This window comes from Phaseolus vulgaris, chromosome 4, assembly GCF_000499845.2.
Source record: "Phaseolus vulgaris cultivar G19833 chromosome 4, P. vulgaris v2.0, whole genome shotgun sequence".
Taxonomy (NCBI): domain Eukaryota; kingdom Viridiplantae; phylum Streptophyta; class Magnoliopsida; order Fabales; family Fabaceae; genus Phaseolus; species Phaseolus vulgaris.
The window spans coordinates 1,222,961-1,237,216 of NC_023756.2; the positions used below are offsets into that span (position 1 = coordinate 1,222,961).

At 35.6% G+C, this 14,256-nt stretch overlaps 1 protein-coding gene across 1 annotated transcript; it reads right to left on the minus strand.

The window, feature by feature from the left end:
- Nucleotides 1-5,782: 5,782 nt before the first annotated feature.
- Nucleotides 5,783-10,108, minus strand: LOC137836679 (putative disease resistance RPP13-like protein 1). Its single transcript, XM_068645366.1, has 2 exons — nt 6,803-10,108; nt 5,783-5,981 (listed from the first exon to the last, which is right to left on the minus strand). The coding sequence occupies exon 1, from the start codon at nt 10,020-10,022 to the stop codon at nt 6,840-6,842; it is 3,183 nt and encodes a 1,060-aa protein (XP_068501467.1). The 5' UTR covers nt 10,023-10,108; the 3' UTR covers nt 5,783-5,981; nt 6,803-6,839.
- Between the last annotated feature and the right edge of the window lie 4,148 nt (nt 10,109-14,256).

Sequence of the window (14,256 nt, forward strand, 5' to 3'; positions counted from 1 at the left end):
AGTCCCAGACCGAGAGTGAACAAAATTGGTTTTCCGAAAACAAAACGTCCTGGCTTTGCTTTCCCGTATCTTGCTTCTGTGATTTGTTTATGGACGTGCCTCCTTACCTGGGTGCAAACAACATATGAAAGTACTTGTGTGAATTTTTTCAGTGCAATACGGACCCAGAATAAAATTGCAGAAAGTTAAGCGAAATTTCACAAGTTTTGGTAGAGGATAGCCTTTGGTTTGCACAAAATTTCTGAAAAATTCTCCCGAAATAGTTTTTTCCTGAACTTCCACGTAAGAATCTCCACTGAGTTAGGGATGAAACGCGACAAATTTTGGGTCAAACGGATGAGTATTCACCCACGAAAATAGTCAAACAGTTTCACACACAAACGAACCTTCCTTTCAGCCCTGGCAGTGATGAATAAAAAATTTATTGCCTATCTTGTGGGACGAATCTGGAACTCAAGTCTCAGCCAAAACTCAATAGACACAGTGACAAACGTATGGTAAAAATTTTAGACCAAAATACCCAAGCAGAAAGGCGTAGTAAGTCCAGGACCGAGAGTGAACAAAACTGGTTTTCCGAAAACAAAACGTCATGGCTTTTCTTCCCCGTATCTTCGTTCTGTGATTTGTTTATGGACGTGCCTTCTTATCTGGGTGGAAACAACATATGAAAGTACTTGTGTGAATTTTTTCAGCGCAATACAGACCGAGAATAAAATTGCACAAAGTTGGGCGAAATTTCACCAATTTTGGTAGAGGATGTGGATTCACCCACAAAAAGAATCAAACAGTTTCACACACAAACGTACCTTCCTTTAAGCCCTCGCAGTGATGAATAAAATATTTCTTGCCATCTTGTGGGACGAATATGGAGCTCTTGTCTCAACCAAAATTGAATAGACATAGTGACGAACGTCTGGTAAAAATTTCAGACCAAAATACCCAAGGATAAAGGCGTAGTAAGTCCCAGATCGAGAGTGAACAAAACTGGTTTTCTGAAAACAAAGCGTCCTGGCTTTTCTTCCCCGTATCTTCCTTCTGTGATTTGTTAATGGACGTGCCTCCTTACCTGGGTGCAAACAACATATGAAAATACTTGTGGGAATATTTTCAGCGCAATACGGACCCAGAATAAAATTGAAGAATATTTGGGTGAAATTTCACAAGTTTTGGTAGAGGATAGCCTTTGGTTTTCATTAAATTTCTGAAAAATTCTCCCGAAATAGTTTTTTTCCTGAAATTTCACGTAAGAATCTGCACTGAATTTGGGACAAAACGCGACAAATTTCGGACCAAACGGATGAGTATTCACCAGCGAAAAGAATCAAACAGTTTCACACACAAACGAACCTTCCTTTCAGCCCTGGCAGTTATGAATAAAAAATTTATTCCCAATCTTGTGGGACGAATCTGGAGCTCAAGTCTCAACCAAAACTCAATAGACATAGTGACGAATGTCTGGTAAAATTTTTAGACCAAAATACCCAAGGAGTAAGGCGTAGTAAGTCCCAGGCCGAGAGTGAACAAAATTGGTATTCCGAAAACAAAGCGTCCTATCTTTTCTTTCCCGTATCTTCCTTCTGTGATTTGTTTATGGACGTGCCTCCTTACCTGGGTGCAAACAACATATGAAAGTACTTGTGTGAATTTTTTCAGCTTAATACGGACCCAGAATAAAATTGCTGATAGTTGGACGAAATTTCACAAGTTTTGGTTAAGGATAGCCTTTGGTTTGCACAAAATTTCTGAAAAATTCTCCCGAAATAGTTTTTTCCTGAACTTCCACGTAAGAATCTCCACTGAGTTAGGGACGAAACGCGACAAATTTTGGGTCAAACGGATGAATATTTACGCACGAAAATAGTCAAACAGTTTCACACACAAACGAACCTTCCTTTCAGCGCTGGCAGTGATGAATAAAAAATTTATTGCCTATCTTGTGGGACGAATCTGGAACTCAAGTCTCAGCCAAAACTCAATAGACACAGTGACGAACGTATGATAAAAATTTCAGACCAAATTACCCAAGCAGAAAGGCGTAGTAAGTCCAGGACCGAGAGTGAACAAAACTGGTTTTCCGAAAACAAAACGTCATAGCTTTTCTTCCCCGTATCTTCCTTCTGTGATTTGTTTATGGACGTGCCTCCTTACCTGGGTGCAAACAACATATGAAAGTACTTGTGTGTATTTTTTCAGCGCAATACAGACTGAGAATAAAATTGCACAAAGTTGCGCGAAATTTCACCAATTTTGGTAGAGGATGTGGATTCACCCACAAAAAGAATCAAACAGTTTCACACACAAACGAACCTTCCTTTAAGCCCTCGCAGTGATGAATAAAATATTTCTTGCCATCTTGTGGGACGAATATGGAGCTCCTGTCTCAACCAAAATTCAATACACATAGTGACGAACGTCTGGTAAAAATTTCAGACCAAAATACCCAAGGATAAAGGCGTAGTAAGTCCCAGACCGAGAGTGAACAAAACTGGTTTTCCATAAACAAACCGTCCTGGCTTTTCTTCCCCGTATCTTCCTTCTGTGATTTGTTAATGGACGTGCCTCCTTACTTGGGTGCAAACAACATATGAAAATACTTGTGGGAGTATTTTCAGCGCAATACGGACCCAGAATAAAATTGAAGAATATTTGGCCTAAATTTCACAAGTTTTGGTAGAGGATAGCCTTTGGTTTTCATTAAATTTCTGAAAAATTCTCCCGAAATAATTTTTTTCCTGAAATTTCACGTAAGAATCTGCACTGAATTTGGGACAAAACGCGACAAATTTCGGACCAAACGGATGAGTATTCACCAGCGAAAAGAATCAAACAGTTTCACACACAAACGAACCTTCCTTTCAGCCCTGGCAGTTATGAATAAAAAATTTATTGCCAATCTTGTGGGACGAATCTGGAGCTCAAGTCTTAGCCAAAACTCAATAGACATAGTTACGAACGTCTGGTAAAAATTTTAGACCAAAATACCCAAGGAGTAAGGCGTAGTAAGTCCCAGACCGAGAGTGAACAAAATTGGTTTTCCGAAAACAAAATGTCCTGGCTTTTCTTTCCCGTATCCTTCTTCTGTGATTTGTTTATGGACGTGTCTCCTTACCTGGGTGCAAACAACATATGAAAGTACTTGTGTGAATTTTTTCAGTGCAATACGGACCCAGAATAAAATTGCAGAAAGTTAAGCGAAATTTCACAAGTTTTGGTAGAGGATAGCCTTTGGTTTGCACAAAATTTCTGAAAAATTCTCCTGAAATAGTTTTTTCCTAAACTTCCACGTAAGAATCTCCACTGAGTTAGGGACGAAACGCGACAAATTTTGGGTCAAACGGATGAGTATTCACCCACGAAAATAGTCAAACAGTTTCACACACAAATGAACCTTCCTTTCAGCCCTGGCAGTGATGAATAAAAAATTTATTGCTTATCTTGTGGGACGAATCAGGAACTCAAGTCTCAGCCAAAACTCAATAGACACAGTGACAAACGTATGGTAAAAATTTCAAACCAAAATACCCAAGCAGAAAGGCGTAGTAAGTCCAGGACCGAGAGTGAACAAAACTGGTTTTCCGAAAACAAAACGTCATGGCTTTTCTTTCCCGTATCTTCCTTCTGTGATTTTTTTATGGACGTGCCTCCTTACTTGGGTGCAAACAACATATGAAAGTACTTGTGTGAATTTTTTCAGCACAATACAGACCGAGAATAAAATTGCAAAAAGTTGGGCGAAATTTCACCCATTTTGCTAGAACATAGCCTTTGGTTTGCACAAAATTTCTGAAAAATTCTCCCGAAATAGTTTTCTCATGAAATTCCACGTAACAATCTCCACTAAATTTGGGACAAAACGCGATAAATTTCTGGCCAAACGGATGAGTATTCACCCACGAAAAGAATCACATAGTTTCACACACAAACGAACCTTCCTTTCAGCAATGGCAGTGATGAATAAAAAATTTATTGCCAATCTTGTGGGACGAATCTGGAGCTCAAGTCTCAGCCAAAACTCAATAGACACAGTGACGAACGTCTGGTAAAAATTTCAGACCAAAATACCCAAGGAGTAAGGCGTAGTAAGTCCCAGACCGAGAGTGAACAAAACTGGTTTTCCATAAACAAACCGTCCTGGCTTTTCTTCCCCGTATCTTCCTTCTGTGATTTGTTAATGGACGTGCCTCCTTACTTGGGTGCAAACAACATATGAAAGTACTTTTGTGATTTTTTTCAGCGCAATACGGACTCAGAATAAAATTGCAGAAAGTTGGGCGAAATTTCACAAGTTTTGGTAGAGGAGCCTTTGATTTGCACAAAATTTCTGAAATATTCTCCGGAAATAGTTTTTTCCTGAAATTCCATGTAAGAATCTCCACTGAGTTTGGGACAAAACGCGACAAATTTCGGGCCAAGCGGATGAGTATTCACCCACAAAAAGAATCAAACAGTTTCACACACAAATGAACCTTCCTTTCAGCCCTGGCAGTTATGAATAAAAAATTTATTGTCAATCTTGTGGGACGAATTTGGAGCTCAAGTCTCAGCCAAAACTCAATAGACACAGTGACGAACGTCTGGTAAAAATTTCAGACCAATATACCCAAGCAGAAAGGCGTAGTAAGTCCCAGACTGAGAGTGAACAAAACTGGTTCTCCGAAAACAAAACGTCCTGGCTTTTCCCCGTAACTTCCTTCTGTGATTTGTTTATGGACGTGTCCTCTTACCGGGGTGGAAACAACCTATGAAAGTACTTGTGTGAATTTTTTCAGCGCAATACAGACCCAGAATAAAATTGTAGAAAGTTGGGCGAAATTTCACAAGTTTTGGTAGAGGATAACCTTTGGTTTGCACAAAATTTCTGAAAAATTCTCCCGAAATAGTTTTTTCCTGAAATTCCACGTAAGAATCTCCACTGAATTTGGGACTAAACGTGAGTAATGAATAGATGTCAGATGTCACAATTTGTCTATCCTCATAAAAGGATTTATTAAATTTTCCATTGGTCGCGTTCCCGAAGGTGTCCCTCTCTTTTAAGAGAATTCGCGGCATGTTAAATTCTTGTAAAAATATTGTAGATTTTAGGTATTATATAATGCAAAATATTTAAAAAGAAAGGTTTCTGACTAAAATTTTCCTAAAAGAGGTTAGGGTAGATGTAAAAGCAAAATGTAATATCTATTCATTGATCAAAGTAGGATTTATTTTCTTTGTAAATGATTTTTTTTTTCAAAAGCATGCATAAAATGAAAATTTTGAACTACACTAGAAACAAATTGAGAAACATTCATTAGAAAAAAAGAAGGTTAAAAAAAGTGTACAAGGTCGTTAGAAAATATAAGAAAATTAAGAAAAAGATTAAATACATGTGTTTATTTATCCTAATTATTTTTTGTCTCTAAAATTGATTTATATTTCATGATTTTCTTCTAGTGTATGCAGTTATGTGTTCGGTTTTCAAAATTTCTCATATTTTAGGAAAGTAAATAATTGTGCTGATAAATTGAACTGTTTTTGCTCTGCATGATCAGTGAGGGCATTGATGGACAACAACATTTTGATGTTCAATTTGTTGAGCAGTGCTATATGGAAGTTTCTTGTACGAAAGTTGTTTAGAAATTTAGGAGAAGCAGAAAGAAATGGTTTTGATGAGTTGGAGGACTGAATAATTCCAGACTTTAAACTTTTAGTGCACAACAAGAGTTTTTCTGTTGCAGGAGGATCTCCAGATTGTAGAGGAGAGGTAGTAAAGTAGTAAAATATAATTGAAACAGTAGCATGCAAATAAGAAAAGTGGGTTCTATTTTATTCCTTCAAAGACAAGTTTAGAATGAAATAGACCCACTAAGAGGTTCAACAAAACAGTTTGGTTCAGAAATCCACTTTCCAATCTACAATGTTCTAAGAATTAATGTTTAAAGTATTTGCATTTCAAAACTCCATTCTAAGAATTAAGGGTTGTATAAGCACCAACTTTGGAAGACCTGTGGAAGAAATAAAAAGCATAAGCACATTGTTTCATTTAAATCATTAACTTAAAAATCAAGAAAGAATGGGTGTATCCATCATAAATACATTAGCATACAAATTTTTTATAGAGCTGCATGTTTAGATTTTTCCAATTAAAGTGCAGTTCTAAAGCTTCACAATGTTAATTGCATTCACAGCTAGCTTCATATTTAGATAAAAAAAGTGTTAAAATAAACAAATGTGCTGCAATGGAGTTGGACTAGCTACAGCTTGAATTGAATACACTCAGAGATTTGGAACTTTTCCCAAAATCCTATCAAACTCAGTCTTCATTGAACACCATAAGACTTATTTTAATGCCTAAAAATCTTGATGAAATATACTTTTAAATTCCAATTACAAGTTCCTTAGATACAGAATGTCCTTTATGTCCACTGCAGTTTCCATTCAAAACTTCATTTTTTGGATCATTTAGTTCCAGTGATCTATTATTAAGTTTAAGTTCATTTTTTTGTCAGAAACTGTAGTAACATGAAATAAGAACACAGAATACTCTGTTCGGAATGGATGCCAAATGCCAAACCACCTTCACGATTTTCGTAGTATTCTAAAATTAGGAAAAACATTCGGTTGGAATTTAATTTCAACAGAAAAATTGAAATAATTTTGCACGAAAATAAGAGTAAAATAAAAGTAATTGATTGATGAAAAACGTAGTTGAGTTCAAGTATATCATGTGCTGCTCTTGTTTGAAAAATGGCAATTATAGGGTTACCGTTTGCAACTAACAAAATGGTAATCGAAAAGGTACAAAGATATGGTGGAGAATTCTAACCTGTTGAAGTGCCAGACAAATTCAAATAGGTGCACGCCTAATTTTGAACATACAGTTTTTGGATGTGAGCAATCTTTCCCCAGTCTTCGCCATCTGGATTCCGACAACGCTCCTTGATCAATGGACAATTCACGATTATAAGAGAAGAGATGGATTTGGGGAGACCCTCCGCTGGTAAGCATTCAAGGCTGGGACAATCCTCAAGTATGAGAGAGGAGAGGTGGCAGAGACCCTTGCAGTGCATCTTTTTAAGATTTGAACAATTATAGATTATTAGAGAGGTGAGAGAGCGTGGCAGCAAAACTTCATCGGGAAAACACTCCAGCTCCAAATATCTCATAGACAAGGTTTGAAGAGATGTGTTGGGATCCAATTTGTCTCTCAAGGAGGCGATAAGTTTTAAAGATGAAAGAGAGATATGTTTTATATTTAATGGCAAACCTCCATCTGGGAACAACTCCACTTCTGGACAATTAGTTATGTCCAAAGTAGTAAGGGACGGAAACAGGAATGATTTAAATTGAGGGCAATCAGTATGCGATGTGTCCATACTGTTTCCGCTAATTCTGAGCTCATCACTAACAACTACTTTCGTACCTTTCAGTTTCGGACATTCATACACAGAAAGCCATTCAAGACGTGGAAAAGAAGTAGTTTTACACTCCCATTCTTCCCATTCCTTCATATTCCTGAATTCCAACCTCTCCAAGGATGCAAACGAAGAGTTGCTCCCATAAAATTCAGCACCAACGCTCACTATTCCATCAAACCCTTCAATCTCAAGGGTCTTCAGTGATGACAAAAGTCCAAGGGAAGGCAAACATAGGCAGTATTTACAGTTCCTCAACTCTAAGAACACCAGATTTGATAATGAATTATCGGATACCCAACTTGGGAATTTTGTACCACTGTAGTTACTCATTGACAAATTCTCCAAGTGATTGGAAGGTTGTAGATTCTGAAGTACTTCATTTTCTTTCCTTGCATCATCAGGGATGTGGTCCCACTTCCATTGTAATTCTAGCTCCACAAGGTGTTTATCTTTCATATTTGCTCCTAATGCATCCAAAGGATTGGAAATATTCTGCACGTCATTGATTGATAGCCTACCATGTTGATTGAGTCCTCCCAGCTGTTTAGTACTTAGCTCACTATTTCTGTCCACAAAAACCGGATTTAGTACTCGAAGATTCTTCAATTCTCCAAAATGCATTGGCATCTTTCTCACTTTTGTACCTTCAAATTCCAGGCAACGCAATTTGGTAAGCTTATGCAAATTTAAGGGAAACTCCTCCAACATTGAACAAGAGCTCAACTTCAGTATTAATAAGTTATAGAGCAAACATATCGAGTCAGGTAGCTTTTGTATCCCAGTACACGAAAGATCTAACGATTGGAGATGTTTAAGATCACCTACAGAATCTGGGACCTCTCTAAGGTCTAAACAACCACGAAAAGATAACACGCGTATAAACTTTATTTTGGAAAACAAATCATGTATCGAAATCTTGAAATGCCACCTACCTCTGCAAGCTTCTGGGATAGGAAGAAATGAACGAAGTCTTTTAGCATCAGTTAAACTCTCAAAACCATCAAAACTTTTGACGTCACAGAATTCAAATGAAAAATTACGGGTTGTTTTCGGCATACATTTTTCATTATCAAATTTCAACCTGAAACAGAAATCCGCACATACATATTTTGCCAAATCATTCAGAAGGTCATGCATGACGAAACGTCCTACGATGCTTGATTGGTTAAAAAAACACCTTGACAGTAGATCATTGAAGTACTCTTCACCAACTTCTTCTGGATGTCTAATCTGTTGTGGACTCAGTAGAAAATTTTGGGCCATCCACAAAAAAATTAACTCCTCCTTCACGAACTCATAATCTTTGGGGAATAAGGCACAATAAGCAAAGCACCTTTTAAGATGAGAAGGAAGATGGCGATAGCTCAAAAATAACGCAGGAATAATTTCACTGTGTTCTTTTGGTAGCTCCCATATGTTACTTTCCAATATGTTCTTCCAATCTGAAATGGATGACTTTGTGCTCAAAAGACGTCCAATTGTTTTCAGAGCTAGAGGTAATCCCTTGCACTTCTCAACTATTCTTCTACCAACCTTCATTAACTCATCATTCAATTCAATACCACCATCTTTTAATGCATGATTTTCAAAAACTTTCCAGCATTCATCCTCTCCTAATTGCTTTAGAAGATGCACTTCAGACCTCATGCTAGAAGCAACTTTCTCACTGCGAGTTGTGACAAGAATTCTACTTCCTGGAGCCCCATAGCTAAGAGGAGTTCGCACAGCTTCCCATTCTGCTGGTCTTTCGTTCCAAACATCATCCAAAACAAGAAGAAATTTCTTTCCTGACAATTTTTCTTTCAGTTTTTTGTGAACCATTTGTAGGTTAACACTATCATCTTTTTCATTTGTGATTGCCTCAAGAATTGTTCTTGTCATGGTCAAAACATGAAAATGATCAGAAACACAAACCCATGCTTTGATATCAAATTTTGCATCTTCGATCTTAGGATCACTGTACACATGCTGGGCCAGGGTGGTCTTACCCAAGCCACCCATGCCCACAATAGAAAGTATTGATGGTTGGTTAGGATTGTCAGTTTCAGATGTGAGCCAATTAAATATTATATCTTTATCAGCATCTCTCCCATAAATAACACTTTCTACCACCAAAGAAGATGATGGCAATTTTTGTGGCATGTTACTAACTGATCCATCACCAGAATAAGTACCCTCCTTCAAACGAAGATCACCCTTTTGGTTTGCAAGATATTCTAGTTTCTCTAGGACTTCTTTCATCCCAAATTCAATTTTCTTGTTAAATGGAGTGAAAATAGAGTTGAAGATATTTGATACCTTGTAAGTACAGGTTTGAGGTTTGGATTGAGCTTTGACTTGGCATCTGGTGAGTTCATAGTCTATTTCACCCAACAGATCCTCTGCATCAAAGACAGCCTCTTTGACAGCAACAAGCCATGCTTTGACGTGTGGATCTGTGAGCTGCTTTAGTTCAGCATCATCAGCGAGAGCATTTATGGAATGCAGCTTGATGTTCAAATTGGCGAGCAGTTTCTCATCAAGTTTTCTTCTACGAAAGAAGTCTAGAACTTGAGGAGAAGCGAGCCTGTCGAACGCAACCTTAAGAAAGGCCGAAAGAAGAGCACCACCAACAAATGCTGCTGCCATAGTAGGAGTGAGTTGGAAATGAAGTGAAATGGATTGAGTGCAGGAATGAATGGTATAGTGATGAGAAGAGTAGTTAGAAAAGATGACTTGACTTTAAAAAGAAGATGTTTTTGTTTAATGGGAACTCAACCAATATAAAATGTGAGCTGTTGGATGTGATGAATGAACGAATGGGAAGAGGGTTGTGGGCCCCAGTGAAGCAATAATTGTTAACTGTTTCTGATAAGAAAAGTGTTGACAACTGTAATCCATGAATGGATATCTGATAATAAGATGAAACAAATCATCAGTGAAATCTGACAGTAGTTCCAAACCAATATTTTAACTGTTTGGATAATATCTGATTCCAAATAATATTTTTTATATTATATTCATGCAAATTTAGTTGATGTACTAATTCGCATCCTTTCCTTATTCACTTAATTTGGTTTCTTTCTCTCTTTATTTATCACTTAATATACCTTAAAAACATAAAAGATATATGATATTGGAGGAGTTTGATTTATTTATTCATATACTCTATATAATAAATGAATATATTTTTATATTTATGTAAGAGATATTTTTAAAAAACTTAAAGATTTCCTAAAAAATTATTAAGCAAATATTTTCAATGTTGTTTTTCTGAGATGGTGCCTGATGTAAAGACATTATATGAGTGTATAAAATTTGGAGAGTTGAAGTCACAATCTTACAAAAGCTCTTCCTAAGAATTATTTTAATGTACTTGTTCAGTAGATCAAGATTAAGCTGGCTAATTGAATTTCATCTTACTTCCTGAGATTGTTAAGCAATCCATTTAAATAAGAGGTATTGGTGATTTTCATGATATTTTGATTTATATATGACAAGTTATAGAATTTTATAGCATCAGACCCTGCAGTTATACTACAGTGAAGACAGAAAACAATTATCTCTTTAAGCATCATCAACTTTAAGTCCTTTTGAATAACATGCTTTCTTGTAGTTGCAACCATGTCCTTTCTTTGTAGAAATTCTTATTCTCTGTTTTAAGAGTGTCAGTTATCTAATTAGTTCAATCTTTGCAGATGGTTAAAGTGGAGAAAATTAGTAACTGATTCAATTTGGATTAATGCATGTTTATGTACATTAGCTTTTTGTTTGTCACTCTTATTTAAGTGTTCATTATATTGTTGAGTTTTTTATTCATACTTCTTAGACTTCTTTTCATCTTAATTATAAAATCAACACAAGCAAGGTCCTATCTCATCAAACCAAAATACTAAACTTTCTTTCTTCCGATATGTATTTAGTATACACCAGTTTGAAAATCAAACCCTCTTAATCTTAGAAAGACCATAATACTAATATTGAACTATTATTATAGTCTTGTAGTTGACATTAATATCATGAACTTCACTGACACACACAGGTATGTTGTAAAATAATGTTAATATTTGAATCTCATGATAGAAATTTTGTACTTGGTTTACATATTTAGAAAGTTATGCTACATATAAAGTGTATGAATAAAAAATTAATGAAACTCTAAATCCACTCTTTGAACATAGAAGATTTGTAGGAAGGAGTTAGCTCCTAATTGACTTTTTATCTCCAACTATACAAGACAATACTTGGTAAACAAGAAACTTTACACTTTTGTAAGTTTGTTGTTGCTGTTCAGAGTCCTTAAACTTTTAGTGCAGAGCAAGAGTTTTTCTCTTGCAAGAGAATATATAGACTCTAGAGGAGAGGTAATAAAATAGTAAAATATAATTTAGTTTTATTTTTTAATGGGAAGAGAGATTAGAAGGATGTGAAATAAAACAGTACAGAAAGGATTTTTTATTGGAATAATCAGAATTGTTTGAGAATAGATACTTAATGAGGTTTTATTGGAATAATGTTTGAACAGTTAGATGTTTGAATGTGTCTGTTGTGAAATCTGGATCCAATCAATGCTGAGTCTTTCTGAGAACACAACCATTCAGTCTTAAACCACTTGCAGCACACTGAGAATCCACATAGATTCAATTAACGTTGCACTTTCTCCAACAATCTTGGCACAGCTCTTCAGCCTCTGTAACTCATATCTAGTGCTCAAGCTAAAAAAGTCTATAAATATGAGACTTATGAATGAATAGGAAGATATATAATTTTTAGTTTAATAGTTTTGTTCTATTTTCTTTCTTTCTATTTGTAAAAGTAGTATATTAAGTGGAGACTTATGAGTGTGTTGTACTACCTCCAGATATAAAAGGGGATGGTGTAAAAGAAAGTGTGGAAAAATAGTAATTGAAAATTATAGGATTAGTGTTTGAAACAAAGAAGATTGTAATAGAAAAGGTAGAGAGATATTGTGCAGAATTAGGAGGTGTTGAAGTTGCAGACAAAGGGAAATAAAAGAGTGTGAGAGTGGAGAGGTGACACAGACCCTTGTAGTGCATCTTCAACTGAAGAGCACCACCAACAAGTTCTGCTGTCATGGTAGGAGTTGGAAATGGAGTGAATGGAAGTTTGTGATTTGAAATGGATTAAGTGCAGGGATGGTATAATGATGAAATGAGTAGTTAGCTATTTTAGGAAGATGGATGAGTAGTGATCTTTTAACATTATTTGAATAATGTTGTGGTGTTTTCAATGTGTAATAGTGTGATTAAAATACTATATATGCAAACAAGGTTTTGTTTTTAGTAATTAATTATATAGTTTCGTGATTTTAGGGTATTTTCAGAAGTTGTAGCTATGCATACTCGCCTTGGTCATGCTATCTATAACAGTGTGGCTAGAATAATGAGATTGTGCAATTCCATGTACTCGTTCTCTGTTTTTTCTGAAAATTATTGTGTTTTTAAACATCATCAACTTCTTTTTCATGATTCTGAAATTGTTTACTCTTGTCCCTTTGAACTTGTTTTTTTTTATATATGGGATCCTTTTCTATACAATTCGTTTAATGGATCTCGGTATTACTTAGCTTTTCTTGATGCTTTTGTTGTTGCATATTTGCGTTTTACGTGGCTTTATCTCATATCGTCTAAGTTTCAGGTTCTCTTGGTTTTTCTTCGTTTTAAACTTTTTGCTGAAACAAATTGGTTGCACTTTAAAAAGCTTACAAACGGTTCTGGTTGTTGTTTACTTGGATAGATGTATGGCCTTGCTCATTGGATCCTGTTTTAAGAAAATTTCAAAGCTCAAATTGTCTCAGTTTGTTGTAACTAAACACAAATGAGCTATAGAATCTTGTACCATGTTAGATTTCAGCTTAAAAGCATTTCACATTAAGACTTGAGACAAGCAATATGGAACTTTTCCCAACATCCCATCAAAGCCTGATAGCAGAAATTAAAGGTTCTAATCTTATATGTAATAAACATTCAAGAGAACCAAATTCAAAAAACAGAGATTTACTCACACTCAGATGTGTTAAGAGTAAGCAAGTAGTGAATTTGGTTAAATTTATACGGACTTCATTTCGTGTAAGTGTTGCAAAGGTTATCTTTATATAGTTAGTCATTACAACCTAATTAGTTATTAGTTTATGATACACACATCCACTGATTGCAGAGGAGAAACATCAATGCCAATGAGGTTAATTAAGAGTAAGATCTCTAAAGAGGTCTCTTTTACTCCCTCCAGATATAGAAAAGGATACTGTAAAAAAAGATGGTATGAATGATTGATTAGTAGTAAAGCTTCTTATCTTCCAATTAAATCATTAAGTTAAAATCGAAACCTAACAAAAGATAAGTCAACACATCATCGATACATTAGCATAATAAATTTTCAGTCCTACATGCTGGGAAATGCCGAAGCCTTAATGTTAAAGTTAATCAAAAGAAGGTAAAATGGTTGCAAACATGTTTCTTTCATCAAAAGAAGAAAATATTTTTAACAACATTGGATTGGAGATAGGATAAGCATATTATGGACCTCGTTGCTGTTGAGAATCTTTAAAATTTTATTCCAGAGAAAGGTTTTATCAAAGAAAAGAAGAAAATAAAAGAGAAACAGTTATGAAAAATATGGAGTACAACAGCCACTTCTAAGGGTTATAATCTGTACTGATTACTTTACCAATAACTTCTGCACTTCACAATTTTCAGTGTCCTAAACAGTGTCTGCATAATAAATTCAGTGCTGCATATGTAGGAATTTCCCATTTTGGTTGATTATCTATAATTCAATTTCTCCATAATTTAACATAATCCACCTAGTCCTTTTCACATTTTATGACCACATGTTAAATAACACAGAAACAAATACACGAGTG

What these genes read in the sequence shown, in the direction of transcription:
- LOC137836679 (XM_068645366.1), bottom strand. Translation starts at nt 10,022, where the DNA reads ATGGCAGCAGCATTTGTTGGTGGTGCTCTTCTTTCGGCCTTTCTTAAG.